Below are 18,223 nucleotides of genomic sequence, written 5' to 3'. Positions count from 1 at the left end.
GAGGTATTTCATATTCATTTTAAAGTTTTCACAGCAAGACAGTATTAGCTCCCATTATATGAAGCTCAGAGAGGTCCAGGACCGATCGCATGGTTTGAAAGTGGCAGCGTCCACTCTTCCAAGTCCAGGACAGCTGGTGCCAAAGCACACGTGCATTCGCCAGGGTGTACTCGCCCCTCACAACCACTCTGTAATGTTAGTCAAACTGTTCAGAATTTGCCACCCCCCCACCCCCAACTGGACACAGCCGTCCCGTTCTAAGGCTGAGGCGTCCTGGTCCTGGAGGGCCCTGGAGGGGCTGTGGGGCATTCGCAAGTGTGCTGTCCTTCCCCGGGGCTCTAAGTCATCTAAGAGGCACCCCCTCACCCTGCAGGAAATCAGGCTCAGATTTCAGCCAGGAGAGAACTTGATTTCTTGATTTCTGAAGGGGCCAGCTGTGTTCCTAGGTCAGATGGGTGACTGGAGTAGCTGGGAGTACTGACATTAATGCCTGCCAGTTTCTTGGACTTACATCCTGCAGGCTCCTCTGTCCTAAATGTGAAAAGAACCTGACATATCTAGATATGGAGAAACGGCACTAGCCACAGTTCATCCCAGTGAGAAAGTCCCCGCAGTCCTGGGAAAGGATCACGCTGTAGCTCGGGTCACGAGGAAGCCCCGAACTCGCCCCACACTTGCCTGACCCGTCAGTGACGGCCCACGCTTAGGCAGCCAGTCTGAGGCAGTCTCGCTGCCTATCAGCCCACACCTGCTTCCATCACCAACATGGAACTTGCTTCCCAAAACCCTAGAGGACCAGCAGTTCTCTCAGTGGGCCAAACTTCCCCTTAATTAAGCAATATATTCAGTTGTTTTGGTTTCAGATAATTGAGTGGTATCTCTTTCTTTGACACTGGGGCATTATTTCTTTTATGTCTATGTTTTAATGAGTTAGTGCTCATGATTAATATCAGGAATGGATTTTTTTAACTTGAATATTCTGAGTTATGTTTTCCAGCCCTTTTGCCCAGTAACTATGTTTACATAGAAATAGGGGTTATGGGGGAGGGACATCTGATTGCTCTTCTAGCTCCTGGAGAAGACCTGCTCCCTGAGAAACCAGGCCTCCTGCAGCCTACGGGGCTCCAGCTAAGATCTTTTCCCAGCTGTCCTCATTAACCCAGAGATTTAGTGTACACGTCTATGTTTAACAATGTTCAAAACCAATTTCACATTTCAAAATCCAGAGGCTAAACAAGCTGGTGTCTGACAGGTGTCGATGTGGCTGTGACAGGACCAGGGCCAGCGGGAGACAGGTGCTTCTGGAGCTGGAGGGGAAGCTGCCGATGTTTAATACTTGTGCATTTTCTTTACTCCTAACAGGTTACCTGAGGTTTCTACTCAAGTAGGCAAGCAGGACTCAAGTGGGTACAGTCTAGGTCCCCCAGAGATCGTCCTGGCTGGCCATCAAAGAAACCGACCTGGGAACAGTAGGTAAATTTACCAGAGTCACAGAGTAAGTCAGGGGCAGAGTCGAGACGAGGCTCTGGGTTGCTCCTCCTCCCCACTCTGTCCTTGGTTTTTCCCACTGTCACAGAACAGAAATTTGGTTCCATTATGAGCCATTTCTGATGACCTTTTAAGAGCCTTTCACATAGAAAATAAGTCAAGCTTTAAAAGACGTTACATTCATAAACATATTTTTATTCTATGAACATATTGGCAATGGTAAAGCTTAAAGATGCATGTCCTATGAAATATGCAAAAACAAGGGATTTTCATAAATAATTTATACTTCAGAAAATTAAAGTCGAAAAATATTTTCCACATCATTAGAGTTCACAGTATTAAAGTAAATCAAGCTTTCCCCCTTAGATTTCAAACTATATTGTCTCAGCAGAGAATGATAAAATCTAATCAAGGAATAAAATGGTCAAGTCTGTTTTTTATTCAGTGCACAAGTAGACACTATTTCGGCATCAGGCTGTTCCCACGTGGAGGCTGCTGCACCTCTTCCCACGCCTTCAGCTCCTGAGTGGCTGTGACCCAGCAGAGGCCACACAGTGTGGAGTGGTGACGGCATCACCGAAACCACCCGCACTGGACACGTTCAACCAAGTGGCAATGTCTGGGGGTCTGATGCCTCATTTCCATGTAATACTTATTATAGCCCTGAAAATGGAAACCTTGGCATCTGAACACAGCTGAACATGTTAATACTAATACAAGGCACTGGGCAATGGGGTTTGGTTTATTTATAGGAAGGATCATGTTTGCATAGATTGCTAGTGATTTGGTGAGCAATAAAATAGAGGGCCCCAGCGCATGGCTTTGTGATGGATGAAGCTGCGTGACACTCCTTCAGCCCAGGGCAGCACCGTCCACCTCCTCTGGCCTCAGACTTTTTGGGCAGATCCCTGAGGCCCCTACAGGAGAGTTTTCTGCTCAAAAAGCTGTAGGTCAAAGCGGACCCAGACCTCCCCAGTGGGGACCTCGTGCAGCAGGAGTCGGCGGGTGGTGGGGCCTTTGCTTTCTTGCTCTGTGCGTATTTTTGCCACTGGAATTTCAGTACGACCCAGGAAATCTGGTGAATAGACATGTGAGAGTCAAAAGTCTTTCTTCTTTACAGAATTGTTATAAAACTATCACAGGAGGGTGTCTGAAGCAGGATTCATAAAGCTTTCCTATGCAAAACAGTTAGCTTCTTTTGGTTAGCAGCTGTGTGATGTTGTGAGTGGATGAGTGCAGAAGGACAAGCAGTTGTGTGAGGGAACTGGTCCGGGAGTGCCTCCCTAGTGCAGCAGGTGCCCCGAGCTCATGTTTCTCTTAGGCGTGCAGGGAATGACTGGGGTCACAGACTGAGAGCCACCTGAGGCTGCCCCTTCCGCTGAGAAGGCACCCTGCCTGCTGCCACTCTGAGCTGCTGATGACCCTGGGCCTGTGTCACTTCCCTTAGGTGTCAGGGAGTAAAAATAAGGCCAAGCAAGCACCCTGGATCTAGACCTGAGACTCTACAAGTGCTAGCAAACCTTCAGATCCCCTAGACGAGTCATACTTTACCATCTGGTGAAAACTGGTCTCTGTCAAACATGGTGAGACACAGAACGTCTTGGTGAAGATCCTTAATAAAGAACTGGCAGTTAAAATTCCACTTGGGATTTAGTGTGTCCTGGAGGGTTCTGGTGGTGTAGCTCTGGGAGCCCATGCTGATTTCGCAGTATGGATTGCTCTTTCCTGAACAAAAACAAACCGAAGCATAACAGCGCGTGTAAATGAAATGAGTGCCTACAGAGCCTTCCTTGAGCAGAAGCAGGAAGCCAACGGAGGCTTCTCTGTAGGTCGAGGCAGCAGGGCCACTGCCTGAGGCCCACGTCTGCCGAGTGCTCGCTGTGTTCCCAGCGCTCACCGCATCATAAATCTGGGAGTGACCCTGCTGCCAGCAATGCCCCACCTGCCCCTCCACAAGCACAAGCTTGTGTTGTGCTTTCTCCGCTCAGAAGCACCGAGGAAGGAGGCACCCGTACTTACTGGGAAAATGGAGTGATGATAATATTGGTCCAATAACCATTTTATTGGTTCTGGAAACACTTATTTTTTTAATGCTCTCATTATTCAATGTTCAGAAGAGTCATCAGTAAAGAGTGGGACAGTTACCACATCTGTTGAACAAAAGCACTCACCATTCGGTTTACAGGCTTTTAATTCTGTAGCTTCAATGACATGCACCATCAGACGCCCGATGCCCGAAGTCTTTTGAGAGCGAGCTACAAAAAAGGAAGATGAGTCCCATGAATTTCTTCTCTGAGAATGCAGACAGCACATGATGACACGAAGCTGTAGATACCCACTGGCTTCCTAACTGACCCTAACATGCCCAGCCTCACCTGCCACTGTGTTGGGCCCAGCAGGCCAGCATCTGCTGCTCTGTGCCTTGCCCAGGCTGTGCCTCCTGCCAGCATGCCCTGCCTGCACGCTCTGCCCTCTGTCAGTGCCCTCATCCTTCCAGATGCAGGTCCAACCTCTCACTTCACTTCCCAGTCTCTGCCTCCTCTGTGCATCCCTTATCCTTGGCTGAGGAGCATTCCACAGCCTGCTGGGTCAGAAATTCTGAGTCCTGTCCATCTCTTCTGTCAGAAGAAGCCACTGCACAGCACGGATTGTTTTATTCATCCTTGTATTAACCCCTCAATTGCCTAGTAAATAGTAATACTAATAAAGTAATAATACATTATATTCATTTAGCACTTACAAGCAGTTAACATTTATTGGATACTTGCTTTGTGTTAGGCAAGTGCTAGACCTTTACAAAATGTTTATTATTTGAATTGCACAACTACCCTCTAAGGTGGCTCTTTATATAACTGCTATCTCCATATATGAGAAAACTGAGGCTTAGGACCAGAACATGCTCAAGTCACAGAGCTCCTAGATGGCAAGAAATTAACATTCACTACTCACCATAATGCAATTATATGTAAATACTTCAGCTTCTAATGCAATTTCACTTAAGACCTTATTCCAGGAGGTACTAAAAAATGCTTTTAATATAGAGAGAAATGAGACAGTAAACTAGGATTACCTTGGTAAATATGAAGTTAGGTAAGCAGGTTTTGCTCTCAAGGGTTTAAAAACTAACAAAAAGTTGCCTGCTTTTTGTACTTTGTATTGATGTTTTAGAACCCAGGGCAAGTAGACCCTGTCTGGGGGAAGCGGCCCACCAGCCATGCCACCTGCACCCAGTTCCCCTTGAGGTGGGGCTGGACCATATTCATCTTTGTAGTTCTGGTTAAGACTAGCATGTGGCCTGACACAGAGTAAGTAATCCATAAATGTCTAAAGAATTGGACACATGGAAAATGCATAACAATATGTGCAGATATTGATGTTAAGCAAAACTAACAGGAAACTTTGATTTATATCTTTGACCAATTAGAGATCATTATATGCTTTATTAATCATTCAATCACTGATTTTTTTCAATAGCAAGCCTTTAAAGTACCAATGATTCAACTAGCAAAAGCTGATTTACACATACCTTTCAGAAGTATATAACAAAATAAGGGAAACCTGAATAAAAAAACATAAAGAGCTGCAACCACAGCAGCCAGGACCAGAAGAGGGAGGACTGGGCAGGGAAGGTGTGCTGGAGGTGTGGACGGGCAGAGTTTCAGAGGTGACCCATTCAGTTAGGCGGTGGTATTGGTGAGGTACAGGCAAACAGGAAGTGGAGGTGCAGACAGGCCCTGAGTTTACGGCAGGACACGTGTCCTTGATTTGGGAAGCACTAGGGAAGATGCTTCAGCAGGGAGGGAGAGGCTGAGAGCTGCTCTGTGGAAAGGACTCTCAGAAATGAAGGGGATGTGCACTCGTGCTATGGCCTGGGTGGGAGACTGGAGGGGACCAGGCAAATGGGAAGGAGCATGATGGACAGAATGCGTGGGACCTGGAAAGAGACGAGAGGAGAGGTGTGAGGGGGTCAGAGAGCCTGTTTCCAGTCAGGACGGTGAGGGAGGATAGTGCCACCTACAGATTCTTAGGAGCCACTCCTGGAAGGTCAATTCATCCCCCTGGACATGCCAATTTGTGATGCCTCGCAGGTATCTGGGAGAATCCAGCAGGGGTGTCTGCAGAGGTGGGCTTGGAAGAGAGCAGCCCTGCCAGGACCACTTTAGCTGGGGGAGGTGGGAGAGGTGCCTGGGCGAGGGTAGCTCTGGATGACTGTCCGGAAGGAGAGCCCAGCAGGAAATGAGGAAGGAAGATGCAGGGTAGGAGGGCCCTTGGAGGCAGCATGGGGTCTGGGAGAGGAGAGGCCGCGGTTTCCCGCCCTGGGAAAGTGAGTCAAGCCCTTGGTTAGGTCAGGGTGCTCCGTGAGCAAACCATCTGCACACTGATAGGGTCATCAAGGGCGGTGAGAGGCTGGGAAGCAAGGGGAGGGCGACCTGAGGTCCAGGACCTGGAGTGGGAGGGACAGGGGGTGAATCTGGAGGAGGGCTGGGCAGCAATGGTGGGAGCAGAGATCAGAAGGGAAACAGGCCACCAAGGAAAGCTGGATGCAGCACAACAGACCAAGCAGAGGTGGGGCTGGGTGTGCAGAGAGGACCCTTCTTCCTGGAAACAGGAGTGAAGAATGAGTGTTGGGGGCGGAGGGACAGAGACTTTGCCACAGAGAGGAGGAGCTCCTGGGGCACTGGATGACCCCAGTGTGTGGTGGGGTGGGTGCTCAGTGAGGTCCCAGGAGGTTTGAAACGGCTGGGGTCAGGGGGTGGAGTCTGGTCTTTCAAGACGTCCGTATTCCCGTCTCTGCAGGAGCAGCAGTTTGCGCCGAGGGTGAGACCCTCCCCCACCCCAGGGCCTCCCAGGGGGAGGGTGAGACCCTCCCCCCGCCCCAGCTGGCGCCAACCCTCCAGGGCACCACCAACTACCTTGATAAGCCTTCTCCCGCTTCCTCTTTTCCGTGTCGATGTACTGCTCAGATGCCGCCTTGATCTTCTGCACCCAGGCAGTCCTGGAGCAGAAGCAGAGTGTAGCCATTGGGTGGCTTTCCCACCCACCTCAGTTTCAAGCAGGAGCCCCCAAGCTCTGCACATGGTCTTTCCTTTGCAAGCCTCACCTTTGTCAAGTTTCCAATCCTAGGCTAGAATTAGTTCGACCTAAAGACTTGTCTGCTAATTGAGGGTCAAGCTGAGAGCTCGTGCGCAGTTCTTTATCTCTTACATAACCCCAGGCTCACAAGGTGCCGGGCACAGGGAGTTGGCAGATGCAGCGCCCGCCTGCGCCTGGGACGGCATGAGTGCACCCAGAGCACGCAGAGGGGCAGCTCCTGCTCTGCCACCACTGGGTGCTGTCCGAGTCATGCCCTAGGGGATGGTGGCTGGCCTGGCAGAGGAAGGCAGGCACACAGGGGAACGGCCTTCTGGCTGGTACAGGGCCGGCGGGAGGAGGGATGGGACTGCAGCTGAGAGGCACAAAGTGGGCGGAATCCAGATGAAGCGGCGAGGGCTGCTGCCTGAGGGAATTTGGGGGAAGTGAGGTGCTGGGTCTCCCATTTTGGAAGATCCCGAGGAGAGAGTGGAAGCAAGGAATCGTGTTGGAAGTGGTTAATCCAGCACGTCTAAACCAAGGCCTCCCAGTGGCACTGGGGCACAGGGGATTGGTTGAGACACGTTGAGGACACAGAATTAGTAGGACTGGAGCCCAGACTGGACATCGGTTTGTGCCCAGGCTTTCTCCTAGACTTCAAGGCAGGTCACACGTGGTCAGGACTGACCTCTCATTAATGTTGTCTGTCCGGAGGGTGTAGACCCGGTCAATGTGAGAAATGTGGAAGACAGGCTCATCGCTGGAAGGGTCTGTGGGCAATTTCACCAAGACTTCATTCAGGAAAATAGGCTGAAAAATAGGGCCAAAACACAGGCTGGAAATGGGCCAGACCCTGCCACCTGCCCATGTCCAGTGACAGTTTTGACTGTCTGAAGAACTCTGTTGAGTAGGGAAGGTTCTAGAGTCTTCAACTAAGGAAAGAAGAACGGTCTGCATCTTGTGAGTCAGTGTCTAGGGCAGATGAGATGAGATATTACTGCACTTGGGGACAGGAGCTCAGAGGTCTCTGCCCGCTCATGTGATAGGCACTGATCCCGGGCACTCAGTGTTACAAAGACCCGATGCTGAATGTGGACAGAGGTGGGATCACATGTCAGTTTTGCTGGGGAGGAAGTTGGAATCCACAGATGGAATCCAGCCGGCAGCTGAGGGCAGTGAAGGCTCAGCCACACTGGGTTCTTCATCCCTAGGAGGCGACACAAAGCGTGAGCCCTCTGGAAACAAGTGAAGAGAGTAGGAGGACAGGAAGGCCTCAAGCCAAGAGGAAGTTCCTTAAGCTAGAGGAAACACCTTGTGATGCTACTGCCAGGAATACAACACTTACCGTTTTGTATATTTTGAACTGAGCGTTGGACTTGGAGCTGAAAAGCTTCTCAGAGCCCGAAGAAACAGCAAACTGCTTGACCATGTAGGTAAGAAGCAGGAAGTCATTGAAGAGGAATCCATGTAGTTCCTTATTGCTTTTGGTCTTGTATAATTTCCCACTGTGCAGAAGCTTCCGAGGCCCCAGGCAGTTGGTGAGGGAGTTGAAAATAAGTTGCTTAAAGAGAAAGAAATTGTCACTTTCTGAGTCCAAGCACAAACCATCCCAGCATCCCTTGAGAGGCTAGTGCCCTGGACCTGAGGGCACTGTGGTAGAACTTTCTAGTTGGGAATACAGTTGTAGTCATTCAGTTTTATACAAAAGATCTTTACATTTATTTTTCTTCAGAGTTCAAACTAGCACAGTGAAAATGATTACCTATACCCACCAAATACTGGTTCCGCCAGCTGAATTCAGAGAACTCAAATCTCTTTTTATAAAAAAGGGAGATGACAGCCTAATAAGGGGCAGGGTGGGGAGGCCACCTGGGTAATGCGAAGGTGCAGACTGTCCACACCAGGCGAAGGTCTGTACTGGCTCCAGCGCCAGAGCCTGCCTCGCGGCCCCCAGCTCAGCCCTGCCAGCCTCACCTCCGCGAGACCCTCGCACTGAGCATGTGCCTGGATCCACTCCAGTCGGTCTGAATTTTCTTTCTCTCGAACTCCTTCATTAACTTGGGAGCAAAGTTCCTCTGCCTGCTCGAGGGCCAGCTTTAGGGAGGAATGGTCTACGTGACCCTCCGGGGTGTTCTCCAGAATCTGCAAAAGAGTAGGCTGCGTCACGTGGGATGCCTTGATGGCTGCCTGTGTGCGCTGGGTGCTGGGTGCACGGTGGTGAGCAAGACAGCCGTTGGCCCCTGCGAGGCTCACAGTGCCACAGGTGACTCAGCCACAAAGAGGTCTGTGCAGTGCTTCAGACCAAGTCCCTGAGGTCTGGGCAGGCTTGGTGGCTCTCTGGGTGGGTCCTGGCAAGAGGCTGTGTATTCAAGGGCACTTCCTACTTCCCTGCAGTAATTTAAACCATGTGCCTTTTGGGTGAACCTGCCAGTGTAATTTGGCAGCAAGTCGGATAAGTATGTTAACTTGTTGAATAGCAATGGCTCATAATATTTTTGGGGTCATTGATCCTTTTGAAAAATCTGATGAAAGCAAAGAATCCTCTGCTATGGGAAAAATACAATAAAACCATGTCACCAACATGTAGGAAAACACATTCAGTTCATTCTGAAGCAACTTGTGTAAAAGAACAGAGGCCAGAATACAACCTTGTGTGGTCCCTGCGGAGATCAGAGGGCCCACGAGCAGATGGCTCTCTGGACTCTAATTGTGCGGGTCCCTACAGTCCTTTGTTTACAATTCTGAAATGTGAAAAAGCACTAAGAGCCTGAAGTGTTTGGTTTTTTTTTAATATTCATTTGGTGGCAAAACCTGACTTAAGCTGGAGATATACTTACCTATTCTAACTGTAGTGTACTCACATATTTCACTATAGGATTATTAATGTGTTTGGTTATAGGTGCTGCCCAGGTGTTGCTGAGTATCATATAATACACAACATCTGAATTACATTCTGAATTCTGAAACACATCTGGCCCAAAATATGTCCAATAAGGGACTGCAGCTTATTGTTTACCAGTGGGCCAGTTTGGTATCCTACTTGTAACGTAAGGTCTACATTGAGTTAACACGGCTTACAGACCAACGGTTAAGGGATAATCAATAAAGCAACAGTCTTGTATTATTTCTACTGTTTTTCTTTGTAAGGTAATTAAAATTATATCAGTGATTATTTGTGAAATAATCCTTTGTAAAGTCTGCCTTCTCCTTAGAAGGCATATTGGCTCAAGAGGCTCACGCTACGTAGGTCAAAAGATGGGTGGGGCTTTGAGAGGGCTGTTTGGTCAGCAAGTTGAGGTGGGGTATGGCGAGGAGATGGGGATGAGCTCTGCTTAGCACAGGCCAAGCTGGAGACTCCTGGGACATCCAAGTAAAGGTGCTCAGCTGGAGATGAATTTAGGTCTCAGCAGAGACAAGAGCCCAAGGTTGTACCAATGGAGTCTGTCTGACCTCAAGACAGGCTCCACAACTGGACAGCTAGGCGGCCTGGACCTGCCTAGACAAACACACTCAGGCCTCTAGGGGCCAGGGGAGTTTCCTGGGACTAGGGAGGACCCAAGTGACATTGGATGCCTCTTTTGTTCGCCCACTTCAAGGACTCAGGCCTTCAGATTTTGTGTGTGTGTTTCTGTGCATGCACACACATATGCAAATGTGCACACATGCTGTTATGGTGCCTGTCCATCAGACTGGGGAGTCCACTGTGGGGCAGGGGTGGCCGGCATGCTTGGGGGCTCCCTGGGTATGGCCTCTGCACTGCAAAGGTCCTGCTTCTCTGTCCCAGCCGGGGCACTCACGCTTCTGATGAGGAGAGGGTAGCGAGTGATCCTCTGCATGGGCTTCAGTAGGAAGCTGGAAAGGGGCATCCCTTTACATCGAGGGTCAGATGCCAGTTTCTGCAAAATAAGTGAGGCTCATGGGGAAATCACAGACCCAAAGAAAATAAAGAAAACACTGGCTATACTCCTGACTTTGACTACTTTTTAGATTCCTAACTTCTTTTGAAAACTCAGGATACAAAAAAACGTATCAGATTAACAGTGGGATATCTCATCTCATGTGCCAAACCCAAGGCTTTTTGGTTCTCCTTACACACATTGGACAACCCGTGCAACTACTTCCCCCTTTGCTTCCAGAACCCTCCCTGGGTTGTCTTCCCAGCCTGTGACTGTCTTAGCCTTCTTCATTTCTTTCTCCTCTATCCACTGTGAACCATAGGTGCTGTCCCAGATCTCTGCAGTGAGTCCCAGAGCAGGGCAGATGCTTTCTGGAGCTCTACACTGACCATGTTCCTCTCCCTCCCTGCACATCTCAAAGGTACCTCAACACCTCAACACACCTCATCTCCCCTCGTGGAAGTCTTCTCTTCTACCTCCTTCCCCACATGCCCATCTGAGTTCGTAGCACCATTCTGCACCCACCCACCTTCCCCCCATGCACCCAGGAGTCACCACCGACACCTTGTAGATGGCTCTTGATTATTCCCTGCCGCTGCCTGCCCATTGCCCTTGCTTTATTAGCACCAATCGCTACCATTTTTGTAGCATTACCATTAGTGACATGCTATCAGTAATGACTGCGCTGGTCTTCGCTTGTACTGTCCCTTCTGCTTTCTTCACTTGCTGAACTCATATTCTTCCCTGGAGACTCAGGGTACACTTCCCCTTGTCCAGGCTCCCCACTTGCTTGATGTGTTCCCTCCTTTTCAGTGATCCTTCTCCAGCTCATGATAACCCAGGGCTACTGTTATCATAGTGCCACATCTGCACTGGGTATACAGGTGGTGGTGTCACATTTGAGGTGACTCCAGGCCCTCCGGTCTATTTCCTCCAGGAAGCCAAGGACCATTTACTTGCTTCCACTCCATCATTTTTAATGACTGAAAAATACTTTTCTATAATTTATCTAATCATTTCCCCATAATGGGATATTAAAATTGTCCTTTCCTTTTGTTTTGGATATACATTGATATATCAAGCATCCACATGCTTTTTATGTCTATATTTTCTGAGTCTTTTTTAAAGTAACATTTTTGAACACAGTTTATTGTTAGGTTTTGCCCAGGTTGGAATCCCAGCCCCAACCCTGTCCAGCTCTGTGACCAGGGCAAGTTACTTAACATTTGGTACCTTCAGTCCACTCATCTATAACCTGGAGGTAATCAGATAATACTTTTAAAGTACCTTGCCACAGAGACTACACATAGTAAGCATCTAAATAATGTAGTTACATTTATTAGTTAATGTAATCAATACAATGCCTTTCATTATGAGACTATAAACTTTTTATTTATTTTAACTATTATTACACTTGTGATGACATTGGCATTCTGTTTACATTGTTGTTACTATTTGGAAGAAAAATTTAAAAAATCTTTCACTATGCTTTAGGAGGTTAAATGTCCTCTTTTTACTCCTACTATTGATGATTTAAAACATTGACTTGCACTCACAATTGTACATTTATCTAACTATTCTGATCTATGTTCGTTTCTACGATCCTGGTTTCCTTCTGTTTCTTCTACTTCATTTCTAGGCAACCCCTGTCTCCACCCTTACCACCAGCTGGAGGGTTCTGTCCTCAGTGCCTTACTTACTGTGAACCATTTTTGCATTGCTGAGATCATCACAAGGAAGATAAATGTAATTACATTTATTAGATGTTTACTACGTGTTGGTCTCTGAGGCAAGGTACGTTAAAAGTATTATTTGATTACCTCCAGGTTACAGATGAGTGGACTGAAGGTACCAAATGTTAAGTAACTTGCCCTGGTCACAGAGCTGGACAGGGATGGGGCTGGGATTCCAACCCGGGCAGCCCGATTCTGAAGCCTGATTCTTAAGGCTGGCTTGTTCTAAGAATGATATCATGTTGCCCCCTGGGATGATACTTTTTAGTTATGATAGATCATTCTTTTCATGTAATGCTTAATCTTATTCACTGCTATCTTGATTAAGATTTTAGCAACTATATTTGTAAAATATATTGTTTCATAATGTTCTTTTCATTTTTTGTAATTAAATACAAATATGAAAACAGGCCTTGGGTCAGGACCACTTTTGCCTTATATAAGGACTGAGGCAGGCTTTCTACTTGTTTTTCTATATCTCTAACAGTTTATATAACACAGAATAATCTGTTCCTTTATACTTGGGAAGAATTCACCTTTAAGTCTGTCAAGTGAACCCAGCTCCTCTTTTTGGGTAAGTTACTCAATTTTTAATTTGGTTAACAGTATCTTCAGATTTTCTATTCTCATTGAACTCATTTTCAACAAATTTTGTTAATGTTTTCACATCTATTATAATACATTTTAAAGTTGTATACTTATATAACTTTTTATATTAAGAAATATCTTTATATTTGTTCTTTTTACTTGTGGTTTTTTCTTTTTCTAGTAGATTTACCAGAGTCCTATTTTATTAGTTCCTTTCAACATACCTGTTCTTGGATATATTTCTATCATTTGTGCTATTATCTTTATTGATTCCTCCCATTTCCTTTTGGCATTTTTATCTTCTGACTAAACATCTTATATTTTATGCTTAATTATTTTCCATTCCTTTTTGATAATGAAAATATCACAATTCTGTCTTTTCTCTCTCAAGGCACTGATGTAACTATGTAATGGAAGCTAATAAGCAGTATTTCATGAACCAAACAAAACCCAAGAAGAAATGTAAAAAAAGCAAAAGAAAAAGATTTTACTTTCACCTCCCTCACCATTTAACATGTGCAGTAACAGTTTCTACTACTGAACAGTATCAGTGAAAACAACTTCAAAGTGTGCCACGCTAGTATAATAACCAGCCACACGAGGCTCCTTTCTGCTTCACTGTAAGGATGCTGTGGATTCAATACATTTTATATCATGTTCTCTTTCTAGTACAATTTGAGTGTTACTTCTCCTTATCAACTGTTTGTTTTTAATTTCTGACCGCGGCATCATGGAGCCGCTTGTTTCCCCTCCTTTTTCTTGGTTTCCGGAAGCCCTGATGCCATCTGTGTACACTTCCAGCAAATGTGTAGGATGACACATACGTAATATTATGTTATCCTGGTGCCCGTTTGTTTCTATTCTCACTTCCTTTTTGCCCCATTTTATTCATCCACTTACAACATTTCATTTTACCTTGTTGCGTTTTATACACTTCAGCAACCTTTTATTCTTTCTGGAATGAGATGGGTATAAAATAAATATAATTTGCAAAATGAAGAAAGTGACATTCTGGATTTTTTTTGGAGTACAAACTAGATCATTTAAGTAAGTAGGCTTAAAAAATACTCTGCTTCTTGGATGAAAAAAATCATGGTTCCAAGTACCAAGAAAAGTCCCTTTAGCATGAAAGGCAACACAAAGCAACAGAAAATTCTTTGCCACAAGCATGTCTCCCTGACGGGGTCCCTGCGCCACTGCTGCGTTTCCAGACTGGGCAGCTGTATGCCTCTGCCTTCAGGCTGAGAGGGGGCCAGCCTGCCTACCTCTCAGAATGCAGTTACCTTTAAAAATTCTTTGAAGTCTATGTCTTCATCTGTCTTCTGCTGTAACAGGGTTGCTCCATTAAGCTGGCAGCTGCAGAACCGGATGTAAGCCTGCATGTGGGGCAGCTCGGCCGCCAGGATGTCCCCAATCATCTGCACGGGCATTTTCTCTCCCCCGGTCTTCTTCCGCACCCGCAAGGCCCTGCGACCAACACACCCTCTCACTGTCTGTTTCTAAGTGAATGTCCTTAGTGAACGAGGGATGGGTATCACGGGAGACCAGTGGTAATGGTGACCAGAGAGTGGCCTAAAAGCCTGACACTGTGAAGGAAAAGTCAGGAGGCGGAGGAGGCAGCTTGGTCTAAAGCTCTGCCGGCCAAGCCAAGCGGGTGAATGTGAGCCGAGACTAAGGAAATGACTCTGTTATACTTGGGGTTCCATGGCCTTTGGTACTGTTTTGGTTTCACCTTCTTCTAGTGGTTTCTTTTGAAAAAATCTAACTTGTTCTTGGCTGAACTAAGAAGAAAGAAAATTTCCACATCTGTAGGGGAAGAGAGCAGAAGCGCACAGAGGCCAGGCATGGAGGTGGAGGTCAGCACTGTCCCCAGGAGAGCTGCTGAGCCCCAGTGAGGGCAGAGACACAGCAAGAGCTGGGACTGGATACCTGCCCCCCCAGGAGCCTGTCCTCACAGGCAGAAGGGATGGAAAATTCCCACAAAGCATGGAATTTCACAATGGAACAAGGAAGACTGCCCAACTAGCCAGTTATGTCTGGGCCATGAGCTACAGCTTCTCTCCTGCCTCTAACTACCTGACAGAGTCAAATATATTTTGGAATCATGTGTTAATATATTGTTTGTTTAATGGTTTAATTTCTTTCTTTTTTTAATCAAAGTATTTTCCTTATTTCTTGATTTCCATAATTACGTATTTTAGTTATAGGGCACTTCATAAAATGATAATAAAATAAAAAGCCTGAGCCCACTCTTACTACTTTTATTCAACATAGTACTGGAAGTCCTAGCCATGTTAATCATGCAAGAAAAATAAATAGAAGGCATTCAAATTAGAAAGGAAAAAGTAAAACCATCATTTGCAGATGACATGATACTATATATAGAAAACCTTAAAGACTCCACCAAAAAACTATTAGAATAAATGGATTCAGCAAAGTTACAGGATACAAAATAAATATATAAAAGTCTGTTGCATACCTATATACTAAAATGAACTAGCAGAGAAATCAAGAAAACCATTCTACTTACAATTATACCAAAAAGACTAAAACACCTAGGAATAAACCTAACTAAGGAGGTGAAATAAGACAGTGATGAAAGAACTTGAAGAAGACAAAAAAAAATGGACATCTATCCCATGCTTATGAATAGGAAGAATTAATATTGTCAAAATGGCCATCTTGTCCAAAGCAATTTACAGATTTAATGCAATCCCTATCAAAATACCAATGGCATTCAAACTCAATGAACTAGAGCAAATAATCCTAAAATTTGTATGGACCCACAAAAGACCAATAGCCCAAGCAATTTTAAGAAAGAACAAATCTGGGGATATCGTACTTCCTGACTTGAAGCTAACCTACAAAACTACAGTGATTAAAACAGTATGGTACTAGCAAAAGAATAGATACATAGATCACTAGAATAGAAAGCCTAAAAATAAACCCAGGCATATATGGTCAATTAATATATGACAAAGGAGGCAAGAATATAAAATGGGGAAAAAACAGTCTCTTCTATAAATGGTGTTGGGAAAACTAGACAGCTACGTGTAAGAAAATGAAACTGGATTACTGCCTAACACTATATACAAAAGTGAACTCAAAATGTATTAAAGACCTAAATAAAGACATGAAGCCATAAAACTTATAAGAAAACACAGGAAAAAATATCTTGAACATAAGCATGAGCAATTTTTTTCTGGACACATCTCCCTGAGAAAGGGAAACAAAAGCAAAATGAACAAGTGGGACTACATCAAACTAAAAAACTTATGTACAGCAAAGGACACCATCAATAGAACAAAAAGGCAACCTACTTTATGGGAAAATATTCATAAATGATATATCAGCTAAGGGGCTAACATCCAAAATATATAAAGAACTCATAAGACTCAAAACCAAAAAAAGCCCAAATTACCCAATTAAAAAATGGGCAGAGGACATGAATAGACAGTTTTCTAAAGAAACATATAAATGACCAACAGACACATGAAAGGATGCTCCACACCACTCATCATCAGGGAAATGCAAATCAAAACCATAGTAAGTTATCCCCTCACACCAGTTAGAATGGCCAATATCCAAAAGACAAGAAATAACATGTGTTGGCGAGGATGTGGAGAAATGGGAACCCTCCTACACTGTTGGCGGGAATATAAATTGGTGCAGCAACTATGGAAAGAAGTATGGAGGTTCCTCAAAAAACTAAAAATAGAAATACCATATGACCCAGTAATTCCACTTCTAGGAATCTACCTGAAGAAATAAAATCTCTGATTTGAAAAGATATATGCACCCCTGTGTTTACTGCCACATTATTTACTATAACCAAGATATGGAAGTAACCAAAGTGTCTACCAATAGATGGATAAAGATGTGGTGCATTTACACAACGGAGTATTATTCAGCCATAAAAAAGTTCTGGCCAAGGCAAGAACATGGATGGACCTACAGAGTATTATTAGTGAAATAAGTCAGACAGAGAAAGACAAATAACATAAGATTTCACTTATAATTAGAACCTAAAAACAAAACAAAATGAACAAAATAGCATTAGACTCATGGATGCTGAGAAGTGACTGATGTTTACTGTGGGGGAGGGGGTGGGTGGGCAAGTGGGGTATGTGAGGGGAATAAAGAGGCAAAAATCTCAATCACAATATAAATTAGCCATGGGGGTGCTATAGTACAGCATAGAGAATATAGTCTATGGTTCTGTAACACTAGTTGGGGTGAGCACCTAATAATATAGATAACTGTCAATCACTATGTTGTATACTTGAAACCAATGTAATATTGAATATCAATTATACTTCAGTAAAAATAAAATAAAATAAAAAGCCTGAGGGAACAGAAAACAGTTGAAAGGGCCTCTGTTAAACGGCCTTGCAGAGAGTTACATATGCAAGTCTCAGCCTGGGGCTGGAGTGTCCCTGCAATGAACATGACTCACTTCAGCAGTTTTGTGTTAGACATGATGAGTTCTTTCCAGTTCACAAAGATCAAGGCCATCTCTCCTTCTGTGAGAGAGCCTGACTCTGCCATCCGTTTCTGAAAAACCTAAATTCAAAACATGAAAGAAGTTAGCTTAAGTGTGAATATACAGCCTATGTGGTCTAAATTAAACAATATCTCCAGATACCGAAACTAATAAGGTCATGGTATTTTTAAATAAACACATTTATGATGACTAAATATTAAATTGCATACCCTACTTTTTGCTGGACAGGCTCCCATCAAGGCTGTTTCTAAGGACCAAATTCAGGAGCCTCATCAATAAAAGGAGATTCACGTGCCTATCTCCTAGGGATGTTACAAAGTTTCAATAACACCATGCACATAAAACCCCTACATACTGTAAGTGCTTGCAGAGCGGAGGAAGCATGAGTTCTGGAAGCAGTATGTGAGAAGTTCAGCAAAAGAAACAGTGATGACTTACATTTCCCCTCAGACTGACCACCATGCCCATATGGATTTCAGAGGGTGGCTGGCTGAAGGGGAATAACAGTATGGCTGTATTCTACAGCACTCAAGGATTTACCAAGTGCCAACATGTGCATATACCCACATGCTTGTGTGGGCGTGTGCACACGTGTGTGTATGTGTATGTGTGGATTTTCAATGAACTTCATAGATAATGTAGGTCAAGCTGAGGCAGGTAATACTATTTTCAATTGACTCGTGAAGAAATAAAGGCTGAGAGAGTGATATGCTCAAGGTCACAAAGCTAGAATATGGAAGCGCTAGAGCCCAAACTCAGCTCTCTTTGGCCCCTAGTCCAAGTTTCCACTCAACAACTAGGATTCCTACAGAATGTCTTAAAGAGTCTTAAAGAGCTAGTGAAGTTATGTGAGACAGCTCTTCTCATGTGTGATCTTTCAAAATACATGACATGTTTCTCTCTATTAAAATCATTCATTGGCCCTGTGATAAGATGCAACTCCT

At 45.0% G+C, this 18,223-nt stretch overlaps 1 protein-coding gene across 12 annotated transcripts in view; it reads right to left on the bottom strand.

Annotated features, from left to right (window-relative positions):
* Nucleotides 1-1,662: 1,662 nt before the first annotated feature.
* Nucleotides 1,663-18,223, bottom strand: part of ITSN2 (intersectin 2) — a 115,004-nt gene continuing 98,443 nt past the window's right edge. For 9 of the 12 annotated variants that reach the window (XM_073215794.1, XM_073215797.1, XM_037005547.2 and 6 more), the window contains 10 exons: nucleotides 17,232-17,338; nucleotides 14,059-14,242; nucleotides 10,356-10,454; nucleotides 8,533-8,700; nucleotides 7,904-8,119; nucleotides 7,247-7,368; nucleotides 6,402-6,484; nucleotides 3,660-3,743; nucleotides 3,040-3,213; nucleotides 1,663-2,563 (listed from right to left, as the gene is read on the bottom strand). In XM_073215794.1, coding sequence (XP_073071895.1) covers nucleotides 2,406-2,563; nucleotides 3,040-3,213; nucleotides 3,660-3,743; nucleotides 6,402-6,484; nucleotides 7,247-7,368; nucleotides 7,904-8,119; nucleotides 8,533-8,700; nucleotides 10,356-10,454; nucleotides 14,059-14,242; nucleotides 17,232-17,338 — 1,395 coding nt within the window. In that variant the 3' untranslated portion in view covers nucleotides 1,663-2,405. The other 3 variants (XM_073215813.1, XM_073215820.1, XM_073215824.1) reach the window with 3 other exon arrangements.

This window comes from Manis javanica, chromosome 1 (assembly GCF_040802235.1).
Source record: "Manis javanica isolate MJ-LG chromosome 1, MJ_LKY, whole genome shotgun sequence".
Lineage (NCBI taxonomy): Eukaryota > Metazoa > Chordata > Mammalia > Pholidota > Manidae > Manis > Manis javanica.
Note: the sequence above shows the minus strand (reverse complement) of the source record. Positions and strands in the feature narration are given on the sequence as shown.